The 15,519-nt window shown below is 46.3% G+C and overlaps 1 protein-coding gene across 1 annotated transcript in view; it reads right to left on the bottom strand.

Moving 5' to 3' along the window:
* Positions 1-4,906: 4,906 nt before the first annotated feature.
* HIBCH (3-hydroxyisobutyryl-CoA hydrolase) overlaps positions 4,907-15,519 on the bottom strand; it is a 34,561-nt gene continuing 23,948 nt past the window's right edge. The window contains exons 10-12 of the mRNA XM_009911220.2: positions 13,577-13,696; positions 10,769-10,802; positions 4,907-5,103 (exon numbers count right to left, since the gene is read on the bottom strand). Of these exons, the coding sequence (XP_009909522.2) occupies positions 4,988-5,103; positions 10,769-10,802; positions 13,577-13,696 (270 nt within the window). The 3' untranslated portion in view covers positions 4,907-4,987. The remainder of the gene's footprint in view (positions 5,104-10,768; positions 10,803-13,576; positions 13,697-15,519) is intronic.

Raw genomic sequence — 15,519 nt, 5'->3', positions numbered from 1 at the left:
CTGCTTCACCAGAGTATTACAAAATATTCTTAGCCCAGCTAAACCAAAGTTTTATTACAAATAAAGGCCAGCTTTTCTGCAACATTAGACTTGACTTGAAGAATGTCAACACTGTCAGAGGCATAACCCAAACTCCACAGAGGCTGACAGACTGGGAACTGCCCTCACTCTAAGAGCGTACTTTGGTGTATCTGCCTTGGCCCCCTGTACAGGTAACTTGGTGGCTGCCATGAGGCGTGGGGTATTGCTTGCTTTTGCAGTGCCTCAAATCCTTTCTTTGGAGGTAGCCTTGACATTCTGGAGGCAGAATTGCCCAGATGTACTTTTTGAGCTCCTTCATTGGCAGGCTGTGACTGCACAGTCCAACAAAAGGTAGGATTAGAATATAAAAGAATACTAAATGAGAAGATAAAAGGAAGAGCAACTAGGTGCTGAAGGGCCTTGAGAATAAGGCTTGTGAAGAGCAGCTGAGGAAACTTGGACTGTTTGAAGAGGAGGCGGAAGGAAGACCTTATAGCCCTCTACAACTACATGAAAGGACAAGGTAGGGAGGTAGGTGCTGGTCTCTTCTCACAGGTAATTAGTATAAGTACCAATAGAACAAGAAGGAACAGCCTCAAGCTGCACCAGGGTAGGTTTAGGCTGGGTATTAGGAAAAAATTGTTCACTGAAAGACTGATCAAGCATTGGAACAGGCTGCCCAGGGAGGCGTGCTGCCATTCAGCCAGGCCTAAACAGGCTGGAGAGCTGGGCAGGGAGAAATTGAATGAAATCCAACAAGGACAAGTGTAGTCTTGCACCTGGGAAAGAACAATCCCACAGACCACAATAGGCTGGGGACTCACCTGTTGGAGAGCAGCACAGGGGAAAGGGACCTGGGGGTCCTGGTGGACAGGATGACCATGAGCCAGCAATGTGCTCTTGTGGCAAAGGCCAATGGAATCCTGGGGTGGATTAGAAGGGCTGTGGTTAGTAAGTCAAGAGAGGTTCTCCTCCCCCTCTCTCTGCCCTGCTGAGGCCACATCTGAAATACTGTGTCCATTTCTGGGTCTCTCAGTTCAAGGAGGACCTCAGAGAACTGCTTGAGAGAGTCCACTACAGAGCCACAAAGGTGATGGAGTGGAGCATCTCCCTGATGAGGAAAGGTTGAGGGAGCTGGGCCTCTTTAGCTTGAAGAAAAGACTGAGGGGTGACCTCATTCACATCTTGTGCTGGTTGCCTGGGAGAAGAGAAGAGAATTTGGTAGCATCAGGTTAATGGTTGCACTGAATGGTTCAGTTGAAATGGGCTGAAGTTAGAGCACACCACCTTATACTGATAAATACTCATCAAAGGAGAAAGTTACCTGGGTGTAGCTGAACATGCAGCGAGCTTCCTTCTGGTGCAGCTGCTGCGTGGTGGCTGTGCTGCTTGCTCAGAGCCACCTATCAGAGCATGGCAGTGACTGAATTGCTTGCTGCTTGTTATGTCCAACCAGCTGCTGACCTGCAGCCACAAAGCTTGTCCTCCCTTGTGAATGCTTGAAGATTACAGCAGCTCCAAAAGGGCCTGAAGTGCAATTCCAGCTGTTTTATGCTGCTTTCCATGACACTGGCACTTCAGGGAAAGCACGCAGCAAATGGAAAGCAAACAAGCTTGCAAACAAGCTACAAACAACAGGCAGACAGCTTCTCACCAGGAAAATCATCTCTTCTACAAGATGCTGTCCTTAATAAATAATGCACTTCCCCTTACTAAGTAAAAAAAACAGAAATCTGGTCAATACTGCAGGCTGGTGAGAGATTGAAGGAAATCTCTTTCCAGAGTTCTGCTGCATAACTAATAGGCACAATACTAATACCTAATCATCATCATCAAAGTAAAGCCTTCTTTACTAAACAAAATACCTACATAAAATGACAGCTGGTTAGTTATCATTAGGTTACCTTAAGCGGCCTCACAATGGCTTCCCAGCTAAGTTGCCACTGATTCTTTGCCTCGATTTTGTGCAGTGAAGACCCTCCAGTATGGGACTGGCATACTCAGCAAAACCATTTACTTCTATCTAGGAGTTAAAAAACACATTTGCTTTCTGTTTTCTCCAGGAAACATATATATAGTCCAAGTGGTTATGATGTGACTGATTTGATATTCTAATGATGGTTCAAAACACGTTAACTGCAGCACAACTTTGTACCATTAAGACTTCTGGAGTAAGACACCATCAGTATTCCCAAATAAAACACATGACAATATATTTTTTACAGTATTTTTTTGGTGGAAACTATTTTCTTGTGGACCAAATAAAGCTAAACTTACCACCTGCTCGTATGACTCTTACTGGGTTAAAAATACCAATGCCCAGGCCGGACAGATCTTGTTACCAGGAGTTTGGGATAATTCCTGCTCAAGTAAATTCTGGAAGCAGCTGAAAAGGCAAGTCAAAGCTTACTGATTCAGCAGTATCCTCTTGCTAAAATGTTGCTCTTTTCAATCAGAAAAGGCAACGTCACATCTGCTCCCTGGGGATTGCTGTGGTTTGCATTACATATGGACACTGAACATTGCTCCTTTTGGGTGAAAATCATGGAATGACCTTTTTGGGTTGTTTTTAAATAGAGTCAAAATACCTGTTTGTGAAAAATCTACAACACATTAACATTTTTGGGATGTAAGAGGTGGAGGTCTAAGTTTCTTACAGAGCCAGCAGGAGGTAGAAATTCAAGGCCTATTTTCAGAATTACCCCACATGTAATCAGGAAAGCTCTCACCTGCTTCTGAAAGCAAACCCAGAGACCATTGTCATTTGTTACACAACATTGTCAATTGTTACACAGCATCAACTTGCAGCTGAATTTTTAACCATTTCACCTTGAAGATTCTACTGACAAAGCAAGATGCAATTTTTTCTTGAGATCCTCTCCATTGTGTTCACCTCTTAAGTCTCTGAAAGTCACTCTAACAGCTCACCTTGACGCTTGAATTTTCTGGGTTTGGTTTCCAGGCAACAGCTTCTAGGAAGGAAGGAGCTTGAGACAGTGTAGACCATTGATGCTGGCAATAAAAATGGCCCAGTGTTGAAAACTCCATCATGGGTCTGCTGCAGCTCTGACTTTTTGATTCCCCAGTGTTGATGGAATGACTACGTTACCTGACCAAAAGTTTTCTTCCTTTAGTCTCAAAGGTTCATCCTCAGAGAAGCCAAAATTTGTATCTGTGACCTGCCTACAACTGTAGAAACAAGTAGGAAGAAACACTGATTTGATTAACCATAAAGAGGCATGCATGGTGAACAAAGGTTAGCAGCTCTGCGTTGCATACACAAAAGTAGTTTCACTCTCCCAAAAGCTCTGGTTATGGCACTATAGCTGGGAGCATTAAGAAGAGTGACCAGTAGGTCAAGGGAGGTCCTTCTCCCCCTCTGCTCTGCCTTAGTGAGGCCACCATCTGGAGGACTGGGTCCAGTTCTGTGTTCCCCAGTTCAAGTCAAACAGAACTCCTGGAGACAGTCCAGTGAAGGCTACAAAGATGCCAAGAAGCCTGGAGTATCTCACTTGGCAGGAAAGGCTGAGAGACCTGGGGCTGTTCAGCCTGGAGAGGAGTAGCCTGAGAGGGGATTTTCTCAGCACTTATCAATACCTGAAGAGCAAGGGGCAAGAGGAAGGGGCCATTTTTTTTCAGTGGTGCCCAGTAATAGGACAAGGAGCACTGGGCATAAACTAGAGCACAAGAACTTCCACCTAAACATGAGGAAAAAACTTCTTCACACTGAGTCAACCTGCCTGGACACTGTGATCCTGGGCAACCTGCTCTGGGTGACCCTGCTTTAGCAGGTGGGTTGGACTGTACAATCCCCAGAGGTCCCTTCCACCCCACCGCCACGCTGGGATTCAAATAGTTTCAGTTTGAGAAGCCAGCAACCCTTAATACACATACAGTGAGAGATTATTAATGTATATTTAAACTTTGATCCCAAGAAATACATGTTAGGGTACATTGTATTAAAGACCTCTATGATCCAGGTAGCGGCAGATACCTCATGGGTTCCCCTATATTTTATCTTCAGTGCCCCCTTTTCTTTTCACAGACTTTTCCATCCAGCAGATGCAATGCTCATAGGCTTGTGAAAATAAGAACACAGATTAGTTGGTATGGCTCAACTCCAGCCACTTGCAAAGTCAGGGCCAGTAAAATCGTTAGAGAATCACTAACATCCCCAGGAAATATGTCAGACAGCGCTCAGAGGAAGGTCTGAGGCAGTTACCCCTCCCTCACTGTAAGACCAGGAAAAATCAGGTGGTATTTGAAATCCTCAAAACCTAATGATGTAGTTCAATCAAACTTAATGGCACTGAAAAAAAATAAATGGTTTTGCACTCAAGCAGGAGAGTGCTCTAGGCTCTGGCAAGGGGATGACATTTGAAACAATGTCTACAGCACATGGCAAGACTAATGCTGACAAAATGTTAACAGGAAAAAGTTCTTGCTCTCAGACTAACAACGTGTCTGATCTTTCCTTTACAAGACTATTAACACCGTGGCTTTAGCATGTCTTGCATTTCCCTTTGCAGCTCTGACTGGGTTAAAGTTGTAAGGATATTTTCCTTGTCATTATGTAGAGAAGAGTCTGAGGCACAATTCACCAGCTCGGCGCCAGAGCCAAGAACACAAAGGTCTCCTGACTTCTCACTTAGGTCACCCCTTAACAATACTCTCCCCCCCACCAAGTGGTCTTTCCTAAACTAATAATTGATGCAACTAATGAAATGTTAATCATTGTGTGAAGCAGTACAAAAATTACAAATTGCCTTGAAGCAATTTCTTCCCCTTATTGACCAGAGCTATGAGCAGTTTGCCATAGCGGCAGCGTAGCGCAAGCGACCGCTGCTGACTGCACAAAGGAATCCCGGGCTAGCTGAAAGCACCTTCTCAAACTTCATCACACACTGCTGTTAATGCTGATACCACAGACTTGAGCAGATGTACAAGATGTCAACAGGCTTGGTCTTTACAACTTGAGATCGTCGTTTCCCAGTGGCTTAAAACAATTGTCCACAAATTCATCACTGACTTCTTCTAGAGCAGCTGGCTTCCATCTGGGGGCCTGGTCTCTGTCAATCAGCACTGTCAGGTGGTGCATAAGACAAAAGTTACTTGGAAACTCAAAGGTGCCTTCAGATTGCATCAAGATAGGCAATTCAAGTGAATACAGGGAGGGGGAGAAAAATCAATATGCTCTGCAGAAGACAAGAGTTTTGGTAACATATACTTCTACTCTAATGAAAATCCTTGAGTTGTGACCTGTCTAGAGATGGATCTGCAAGTTGGCTGACGCTGAAGTAGTCCAAGCTTTGAAGGAACAGACCTGAAATGAGTGCTTTCTGTTAGACCTGCTCCTCTTGCTTGGCTCCTGCTTTCCATGTGAACCTGGGACCATCCACAATGCTCCTTCTGGACCAGGGCCTTCACATCGCTGTGCAAACCCCTCTGATTAGCATTAGCTTTGGACATTTAACACCTGCTTTGAGTCATATCCTGGTGGTAAACATCTAAAGCTAATCTGAACACTTTGTATAAACCAATAATGAAATGACTAATAACCAAAGAGCAAAGCAGAGTCTCTTTGTGGGCTCCCCAGTTCAAGAGGGACAGGGATCTACTTGAGAGACTCCAACAGAGGGCTACAAGGACGATCAAGGGACTGAAGCACTGCATTATGAGGAGAGGCTGAGAGCCCTGGGGCTGTTTAGTCTGGAGAGGAGAAGACTGAGAGGGGATTTAATCAATGTTTCTAAATATCTGAGGGCTGGGTGTCAGGAGGGAGGGGACAGGCTCTGCTCACTTGCACCTGTGATAGGACAAGGGGTAATGGATACAAACTACAGCACAGGAGGTTCCACCTCAACAGGAGGAGGAACTTCTTCTCTGTAAGGGTCACAGAGCACTGGAACAGGTTCCCCAGAGAGGTTGCAGAGTCTCCTTCTCTGGAGACTTTCAAGACCCATCTGGATGCATTCTTGTGCAACCTGTGCTAGATTCTATGGTCCTGCCCTGCAGGGGGGTTGGACTCAATGATCTCCTGAGGTCCCTTCCAACCCCTAACGTCCTATGATCCTACAGAGCCCAAGAATGCTTTACCTGTGAAGGTTTGTATAATCTTAACATGTACACTTTATGCTGTACCCTGTGAAATGCTTCCCTGAAGGTAAAACTCATCAGTGAATGAATCACATGTCGAAGTATAATGAGGGAAAAAATCTCCAAACTCATTCCTTGCATGACAGGAATGCTGAAAGCATGTCAGCAAGGACAGCTGCACTAGCAAACTGTAGTAAGACAGGAGAAAGGTTATTTGTGTGTAAAAATGACCACTGTGAGTGGAATTCCGGAGTGCCCTGAGCACTTTCCTGGCTCCAAGCAAGCCCACGAAGCTGCTGCTCAGGAGATTTCTATCACTTAGAAAAGGGCAGCTGCAGTAACTTGCTCTCCCTGTTGCACTGACTGCCCAACAGCCCTCCCCCACACATCTCACAGCTGTGTGATCAGCAACGGATTTGGAGATGCACCTGTGTCCTCAAAGACCTCCTCACCAGCACAGCCCACAGCATAAAAGGGAGGACAAGCAGGAAGTCTCTCTGCTGGAAAGAGACTTCTGTTGTTTGTGTTTTCTTCCTAACAAGATGGTTTGAATGGTGTGTAAACAGAAGATACTCACAGCAAGTAGCCACTTTGAAGAGTAACAGCTGTTTATCTGGTAAGTTCTTATGTCTTTCTGAACAGACTTGGTGACTAAACTTGAGTCATCCAGGGTGAGAATGAGCCAAGGAGGTGGATTTGAAGTTCAGTGGAGAGAATACCCACCTAGGTAGTGTCTCACCAAAAGACAGGCCTAATGGCAGCTTGTGGTAAAAAATGGGACTTGAAAGCTTAGCTTTTACCTCTATAGCCAACACCTGGAAAGTGCCTAGAAAATAAATACTGTCCAAACAACAGCTGCACTTATTAATGCTTCTGTAGCTGAATCACAACTGTAGCTAGCATCTCCAAAGAGAAAAGAGAACCAGAGGCCTGCATCCACTTACCTGCAAATAGAGGGCTGAGGACACCTTGCACACACAGAAACACTCATGTTGAAAAGAAACTCATTGTAACATGGAGCAGGTTGCCCAGGGAGGCCATGAATGCTCCCTTCTTGGAGGTGCTCAGGGCCAGGTTGGATGAGGTCTTAAGCAACCTGGTCTAGTGGGAGGTGTCCTTGCCCATGGCAGGGGGGTTGGAACTAGATGATTTTTAAGGTCCCTTCCAATCTAAAGCATTCTATGAATTTATATAGACAGAAGCTGCAACTCCACAGAGAGCAGAACCCACAGGAGCAATTCTTTAAAAGAAATGTGCTGTAGAAGTGATTTTAGTGGGGAAGCTATGATCCAGGTTCATTTTAAACATTGTGAGATTAATCCATTGATTGGTTTGGGTTAAAAGACATCATTGTCCCAGATTTCTTCCACTGGAGTAGCACTTACTCAACTTCAGCTGAAGTTCACCATCTGGCCCAAACGATCTTAACTGTTACCCAAAAAAAGCCAGCACTGACTACAGATGCTTTCAATTAGTGAGGGGGTTAAAAAACCAGAAGTCCATGTGTATAATACTGCAGCTTCAACTCTGAAACAGAGAAGTAATTGCTGAACATGCTTCACAACACAGCACTAATGTGTAATCAAGGTAATCCTTCTGTTTCATACTGTGACTAGCTTTATTCTGGTGGATAAGCTGAATGCTCAAAGTTGCCTTGCCACTGAAATGGCCTCTCCAGCTCTGGAGCCCTCAACACAGGAAGAACATGGACCAGAGGAGGGCCATGAAGATGATTAGAGGACTGGGGAATCTCTGCTACAAGGACAGGCTGAGGGAGCTGGGGTTGTTCAGCCTGGAGAAGAGAAGCCTCTAGTGAGACTTAATAGCAGCCTCCTGGTACCTGAAGGGGGCCTGCAAGAAGGCTGCAGAGGGACTGTTGCCAAAGGCCTGCAGTGATAGGATAAGGGGCAATGGTTTGAAATTGGGGAAGAGCAGATTTAGATTGGATGTTAGGAACAAGTTCTTCAGCATGAGGCTGGTTGAGCACTCAAGTTGCCCAGGCAGGTGGCTGAGGCCACATCCCTGGAGATATTCAAGGTGAGGCTTGATGGGGCTCTGGACAACCTGATCTAGTTGAGCATGTCCCTGCTCCCTGCAGAGGGGGTTGGACTGGGTGACCTTTGGAGATCATCTTCAACCCAGATGATTCTACAATTCTTTGAAATCTTGAATCTTACATGGGTTAAAATGCTTGTTTTCTCACAGTATCATGCAAACAGTCCCTTTCTGCAATAGTTTCTTTTGTGTTTCTCCAGCTTGAGATACCAGTTGCTAGAAGAACAGAAATTCTGAAGACTTCTAAGGTAAGCTAAGAGTAGTTCATTAAGATAAAAGTAACTGGATGTAGACATTGTGTTAAGAGTTCTAAGAAAAATAATGACAGCTCCAAACCCCTCTGCTCAGCAGCAGTGACTTTACTTCAATTAGTGTTGTACTGCTTGGCTGCATTCAGCACAGTCAAAACCACTGACATTTCTAAGCACCTGAAATTCTTAGCTGGAATGAAACCTTTCTACCCAGTCACTGACTGCAGGGGGTTTGTATGCCCAGGCTAAGGCTCACATCTGCCAGCTGCCAGCACTGCAGGGGAGAGGGCAGAAGCCAGATAGAAATAAGATCTTTGCAGTATCAGCAGTATGTAGAATTCCATTTGAAGTACACAAATAGTTAGGAGGCTAATTGAACAGATTTTTGTCCCTTCAGGCTTCTGAGAGTGGTGTAGTCTACCTGGGTGTGTTTTTAGCACTGGCTTCAAAAATGACCACGTTTCTTATGCAGTAAGAATTACTGCATGGCTGTTCTGGCAGCTGCTTTCTTTACAAGCAGTTTGTGTCATTTACTGGCCATAGTGACAGGGGATTTTTGCTTTTGCTCTCTACTGTATCCCCAGATGGTTTAATGACCTTGTGAGGTCATTACAAGTGAGAATGCTTGGCGCTCATCTGACTCTCAGGCTTTGAGTTTTCCTGAGTAACATTTTGGCAGCTTAGGTAGTGATTTGGAATATATCCTAGGAATATTCTGTTCAAGATATCTTTGTCCCCATTTCCAACACCACGAAAAGGAAACTCCTCAGAGGAGTTTCTGCTAATAAGTGCAAAAGATTAATTAATTAAAAGGTGAAACTTTTTCCATGCTGTACAAATTTTGCATCTCTCACCCCAGGCTACCTTTAATAAAGGATTGCTGAGAGTGAACACTCACATTAATATCCACTACTCAAGTGGATTTTAAACTACTTTAAAAAGACAGGAAAAAATGAGGAGGAGGTGCTAAGATGTACTCCAGTATGGAAGTGCGTGAATTAACAGCCAGGTTTCTTCAACCCCAAAGTGTTATTCATCCAAATGTCTCGTACTGTAAGCTCCTTGGGAAAGGAAATGCCTCTGCTCTGCTTCATTTTGTGCTGAATAGGACATAAATAACTACTACAATTTCTAACAGATGTGACATTGGGGGTGACAAACTGCGTAGTGAATCAGCAGTAGATCAAGGACAGAATCTAAGTCTGTCCCCTAGGTGAACTTTGCTGAGCTGCTGCTCTACTTCTATCACTACCCTTGACCAAAGCCTTAAAATGCTGCATATTTTAAGTTTACATCTAGAGTTTTTAAACATAAGATACCTCTATATAGAGATATTTTGGGCATGGGTGAAAGCAGTCTCTTCTACACAGAGTTAGAATCGTAGAATCAAGGATCATCCAGTTCCAACCCCCCTGCCATGGGCAGGGACACCTCACACTAGAGCAGGGTGCTCACATCCACATCCAGCCTGGCCTTAAAAACCTCCAGGGATGAGGCTTCGACCACCTCCCTGGGCAACCTGCTCCAGTGTCTGATCACCCTCATGGTGAAGAGCTTCTTAACATCTAATCTACATCTCCCCTCCTCTAGCTTGGATCCATTCCCCCTAGTCCTATCGCTACCCAACATAAGATCATAGGATGTTAGGGGTTGAAGATCATCAAGTCCAACCCCCCTGCCAGAGCAGGCCCATGGAATCTAGCACAGGTCACACAGAAATGCATCCAGATGGGTCCTGAAAGTCTCCAGAGAAGGAGATTCCACAACCTCTGTGGGGAGCCTGTTCCAGTACTCTGTGACCCTCACAGTGAACACCCACACCAGCTTTCTTATAGCCCTCTTCAGATACTAGAAGGCCACAATAAGGGCTCCTTGGAGCCTTCTCTTCTCCAGACTGAACAGCCCCCATGGTGAAGAATTTCTTCCTAACATCCAATCTCCCCATTTCTATTTTTGCTCCATTCCCCTTAGTCCTGTCACTACCTGACACCCTAAAAATTCCCTCACCAGCAGTTGTTGGGGACTTTGAGTCTTAAAATCATCCCGAGCCAGCAACTGTCAGCACTAAATCTGGACACACAAGTGATGCACACAGCTACTTGTTACTGTCAGTATTAAATAGATGTTGAACTTTGCCAAGGAAGTGGTGAAGCCTCCTGATGGTGCTGGGTTATCACAACATGGCTGCTAGACTCAGGAAGGAATCGTGAGTTCTGGCCATACAGGAGCCCAAATAGTAAAGCTGTAGCAACCTGGGGGGTGTTCCCTGGGCTCTTATTAACCTGCTGAGAAGGAACACAACAGTTTGCATAGGACTGAGAAAAGTTTCTGGTGCACACACTTACCTGCTCGAACCCCTTCATAGAAGTCAGTGCCTCTCTGAAAGATAAAAACCCCAAACTATTAGCATGCAAGCTTCTGTTTATCCCATCTTTCCCTGTCCCACTTCTGCTCAGAATGCAAGTGTTCATAGAATTCACAGAACAGGTTGGAATGGATCTTAAAGATCATCTAGTTCCAACCTCCCTACCATGGCCAGGGACATCTTCCACTAGAGCCAGTTGCTCAAGGCCTCATGCAGCCTGGCCTTGAACACCTCCCAGGGGGACAATCGCCTCCTGCTGCTCACTGCATTGGATTCAGCCCTGCACATCGCTGGCTTCTGGGCTGCCAGCAGCCTTTGCCATCTCACTTTGAGGTTTTTCATCAACTGACATCCCCAAGGCCTTCTCCTTGAGACCAGGTTGGAAAAGACCTTTGAGATCATCAAGTCCAACCTATCATCCAACACCATCTAATCAACTAAACCATGGAACCAAGCACCCCATCCAGTCTGATTTTAAACACTTCCAGGGATGGTGACTCCACCAGTTCCCTGGGCTGCCCATTCCAATGGCAAATCACTCTTTCTGTGAAGAATTTCATCCTCACATCCAGCCTAAACATCCCCTGGTGCAGCTTGGGACCGTGTCCTCTCATTCTGTCACCGGCTGCCTGGGAGAAGAGACCAACCCCCACCTGGCTACAGCCTCCCTTCAGATAGTTGTAGAGAGCAAGAAGGTCTCCTCTAAGCCTCCTCTTCTCCAGGCTAAACAATCCCAGCTCCCTCAGACTCTTCTCACAGGGCTTGTGCTCCAGACCTCTCACAAGCTTTGTTGCCCTCCTCTGGACATGTTCAAGCAACTCAACATTTCTCTTGAACTGAAGGGCCCAGAACTGGACACAGCACTCAAGGTGTGGCCTAACCAGTGCTGAGTACAGGGGCAGAATGACTTCTTGGCCACCTGGGCACACTGCTGGCTCATGTTCAGCCTACTAGCAACCAGCACCCCCAGGTCCCTTTCTGCCTGGCTGCTTTCCAGCCACTCTGTCCCCAGCCTGTAGCACTGCATGGGGTTGTTGTGGCCAATGTGTAGAACCTGGCACTTAGATGTGTTCAATCTCCTGCCCTTGGACTCTGCCATCTGTCCAGCCTGTCAAGGTCCCTCTGCAGAGCTCTTCCACCCTCTAACAGATTAACACCTGCCCCCAACTTGGTGTCATCTGCAATCTTATTGATGATGGACTCAATCCCCTCATCCAGGTCATCAATGAAGATATTAAAGAGCATGGGGCCCAGCACTGATCCCTGGGGGACACCACTGGTGCCTGGCTGCCAGCTGGCTGTGGCACCATTCACCGCCACTCTCTGGGCTCAGCCTCCAGCCAGTTCCTAACCCAGCTCAGAGAGCTGCTGTCCAAGCCAGGGGCTGACAGCTTGGCCAGGAGTTTGCTGTGGGGGAGGGTGTCAAAGGCCTTGCTGAAATCCACTTGCACTGTTCTTGTCTAGTCTAACTTATTAAAGAGCTTTAGATGCTCTTGCTTAAATGCAGCCAAAAGTCTTAAATTGAACCAGTCAGCTGAACTGTAGTTATCAGACAACTTTTGCAACACAGAAAGAGGGCTTGCACTGGGGATCTCCCTGATTCTCCTAAGAGTTTTGCATGATGGGGATGACCATGAGGGTGGTGAGACACTGGAACAGGTTGCCCAGGGAAGTGGTACAAGCCCATCCCTGGAAGTATTTAAGGCCAGGCTGAATGCAGCTCTGAGCAACCTGCTCTAGTGTGAGGTGTCCCTGCCCATGGCAGGGCGGTTGGAATTAGATGATCGTTGAGGCCACTTCCAACCCTGATGATTCTATGATTCCATGCAGAACCAGAAATTCTTCAGAGAAAGGCCAGTCTTTAGAAACTGGGATGGATTCTGCTTGCCTGGAATGCTCAGCAGTTAAATGCAATCCTAGAAACATCCAATTAATTTTTGATAAAGTTAAATGGAACATTTAAATCCCTAAGGATGCTTCACTAGCAACTGAACAGCAATACTTGTTTGGGGAGAAATAGGGCAAGGATCCCACCTGGCACTGCAAGATCCCAGAATTAGATATATTTTCACTCTGCTTTTTTGTTTTGTTTTTTTTAAAAAGCATTTACTTGAACTATCATCATTAATTTAATCAGGCACATAAAAATCTTACTTTAAAATGTGACAAAACTAACGAGGAAGCTTTGAAGAAATTCATTCAGCTCATTCAGTTAGCAGCTCTGTGCTGCTGGAAGGGTCACTTCCTCATATGGTTGTTACCTAAGTACTCAGCCCTTACTACAAATAGTATCAAAATCTCTTTATAAAATCCCCTTAATAATTGTAAAAATCTTTATAAACCTCTTTATTAAATGTCTCACAGCATTACTGAAGGGCAGTGATATACAGGTTCACAGGTTGCATTGGGTTGGAAAAGACACTCACAGGTCCTCTTGTCCAAACCCCACTGCAGTTCCAGGGGCACCTCCAACTAGAGCAGGCTGCCCAGGGCCACAGCAAGTCTGATCTTGAATGTCTCCAGGGAGCCTCCTCAACCACGTCCCTGGGCAGCTGGTTCTGGTATTTCACCACTCTCATTGTAAAGAACTTCCTCCTTATGTCCACCCTAAATCTGCCCTGCTCCAGTTTCAAACTATTGCCCTTCATCCTATCACCAAAAGCCCTTCTAAACAGTCCCCCCACAGCCCTCCTGTAGGTCCCCTTCAGGTAATGAAATGTAGCTACAGTGACAAACTGGCTACCACTCCGTGGCTGGAAAGAGGCAAAGGACTCAGCTGCTTGCTTACCATGCATGCTTGGCTCAGTCTGTATTCCATCCTGAGTACCTCCTGTAAGCTCATGGAAGCTCCTTCTCTGAGCTGTCTGAGAGTCAGTTTTAAGGATGTAGGTGACATCTTGTTCAGAGTCTGGGGAGGAAGACATTAACAATTATTTTTATTCTCTTCAATTCAGACACATTTGCAAGTCTGTTGAGCTCTGTGATGTAAACGATGGCACTCTTCTCCCTGAGCTCACTGATGTGATACCTACTCCTCCTGCTCCCTCCCACCACACTGTCACACCAAATGAACTTCCTTGCATAAACTTTTCTCAGCAAGATCCCTGGGATGTGTGCCATTACTTGTGGAAAGCATACAACTACTAAGGTCACATCATCTGTGATCAAATTGCTACTAGCCAGAGCATCTAATGCAGCTTGAAAGCCATCTCCAAACAGCTTCTCTAAAGTGGTGACAGCAATTGTTACAAGCAATTATAATCCTTTCTGGGTTTAATGTCATCTCTAGCTGCTCTGAACTGCTCTTGCATGTTACTAACACTGTAGCTGATATTAGAACTGTGCAGCATTTTGGTTGTATTTGGTACCGCAGTCAGAGCAGTAAGGCAGTAACAATGGGAGAGTTGTGGTCAACCGGATAGAGTCCAGTTGGAGGCCTGTGGCTAGTGGTGTCCCTCAGGGGTCAGTACTGGGACCAGTCCTAGTCAATGTAGTCATCAGTGACCTGCATGAGGGCACAGAGGGCACTGTCACAAGTTTGCTGATGACACAGAGCTGGGAGGCATGGCTGACACACCTGAAGGCTGTGCTGCCATTCAGCAAGACCTGGGCAGGCGGGAGAGTTAGGCAGGGAGAAACCGAATGAAATCCAACCAGAACAAGTCCTGCATCTGGAGAAGAACAACTCCATGGACCACTATAGGCTGGGGAGTGACCTGTTGGTGAGCAGCATAGGGCAAAGGGACCTGGGGGTCCTGATGGACAGAACGATGACCATGAGGCAGCAATGTGCTCCTGTGGCCAAGGAGGCCAATGGCATCCTGGGATGGATTAGAAGGGCTGTGGTTAGTAGGTCAAGAGAAGTTCTACTGCCCCTCTACTCTGCCCTGCTGAGGCCACATCTGAAATACTGTGTCCAGTTCTAGGCCACTCAGTTCAAGAATGGCCTCAGAGAACTGCTTGAAACAGTCCAGCACTGAGCCACAAAGATGATGAAGGCAGTGGAACATGTCCCTTGTGAAAAAAGGCTGAGGGAGCTGGGGCTATTTAGCTTGGAGAAGAAAAGACTGAGGGGTGACCTCATTCATGTTTTTGAAGATGTGAAAGGTGAGTGTCAGGAGGGTGGAGCCAGACCCTGCTCAGCGATGTCCAATGATAGGACAAGGGGCAATGGGTGCAGGCTGGAGCAGAGGAGGTTCCACAAGAACGTAAGGAAAAACTTTTTCACTGTGAGGGTGCCAGAGCCCTGGAACAGGCTGCCCAGAGAGGCTGTGGAGTCTCCTTCTCTGGAGACTTTCAAAACCTGCCTGGATGCATTCCTGTGTGACTTCCTCTAGCTGATCCTGCTCTGGCAGGGGGGTTGGACTGGATGATCTTTTGAGGTCCCTTCTAACCCCTAACATCCTGTGATTCTGTCAGATTGGCCACAAACTTCAAGTTGCTTTATGACCAACACAAAGAAGAAAACTGCGCAGAGTGGCTGAGAGCAGCCAGGCAGAAAGGGACCTGGGGGTAGTGGTTGACAGTAGGCTGAATATGAGCCAGCAGTGTGCCCAGGTGGCCAAGAAGGCCAATGGCATCCTGGCCTGCATCAGGAACAGTGTGGGCAGCAGGAGCAAAAAGGTCATTCTGCCCCTGGACTCAGCACTGTTTAGGTCACACCTTGAGTCCTGTGTCCAGCTCTGGGCCCCTCAGTTTAGGAAAGATGTTGAGCTGCTGGAATGTGTCCAG

The sequence above is a fragment of the Dryobates pubescens genome, chromosome 37 (genome assembly GCF_014839835.1).
Source record: "Dryobates pubescens isolate bDryPub1 chromosome 37, bDryPub1.pri, whole genome shotgun sequence".
NCBI classification, from domain to species: Eukaryota; Metazoa; Chordata; class Aves; order Piciformes; family Picidae; genus Dryobates; species Dryobates pubescens.
Note: the sequence above shows the minus strand (reverse complement) of the source record. Positions and strands in the feature narration are given on the sequence as shown.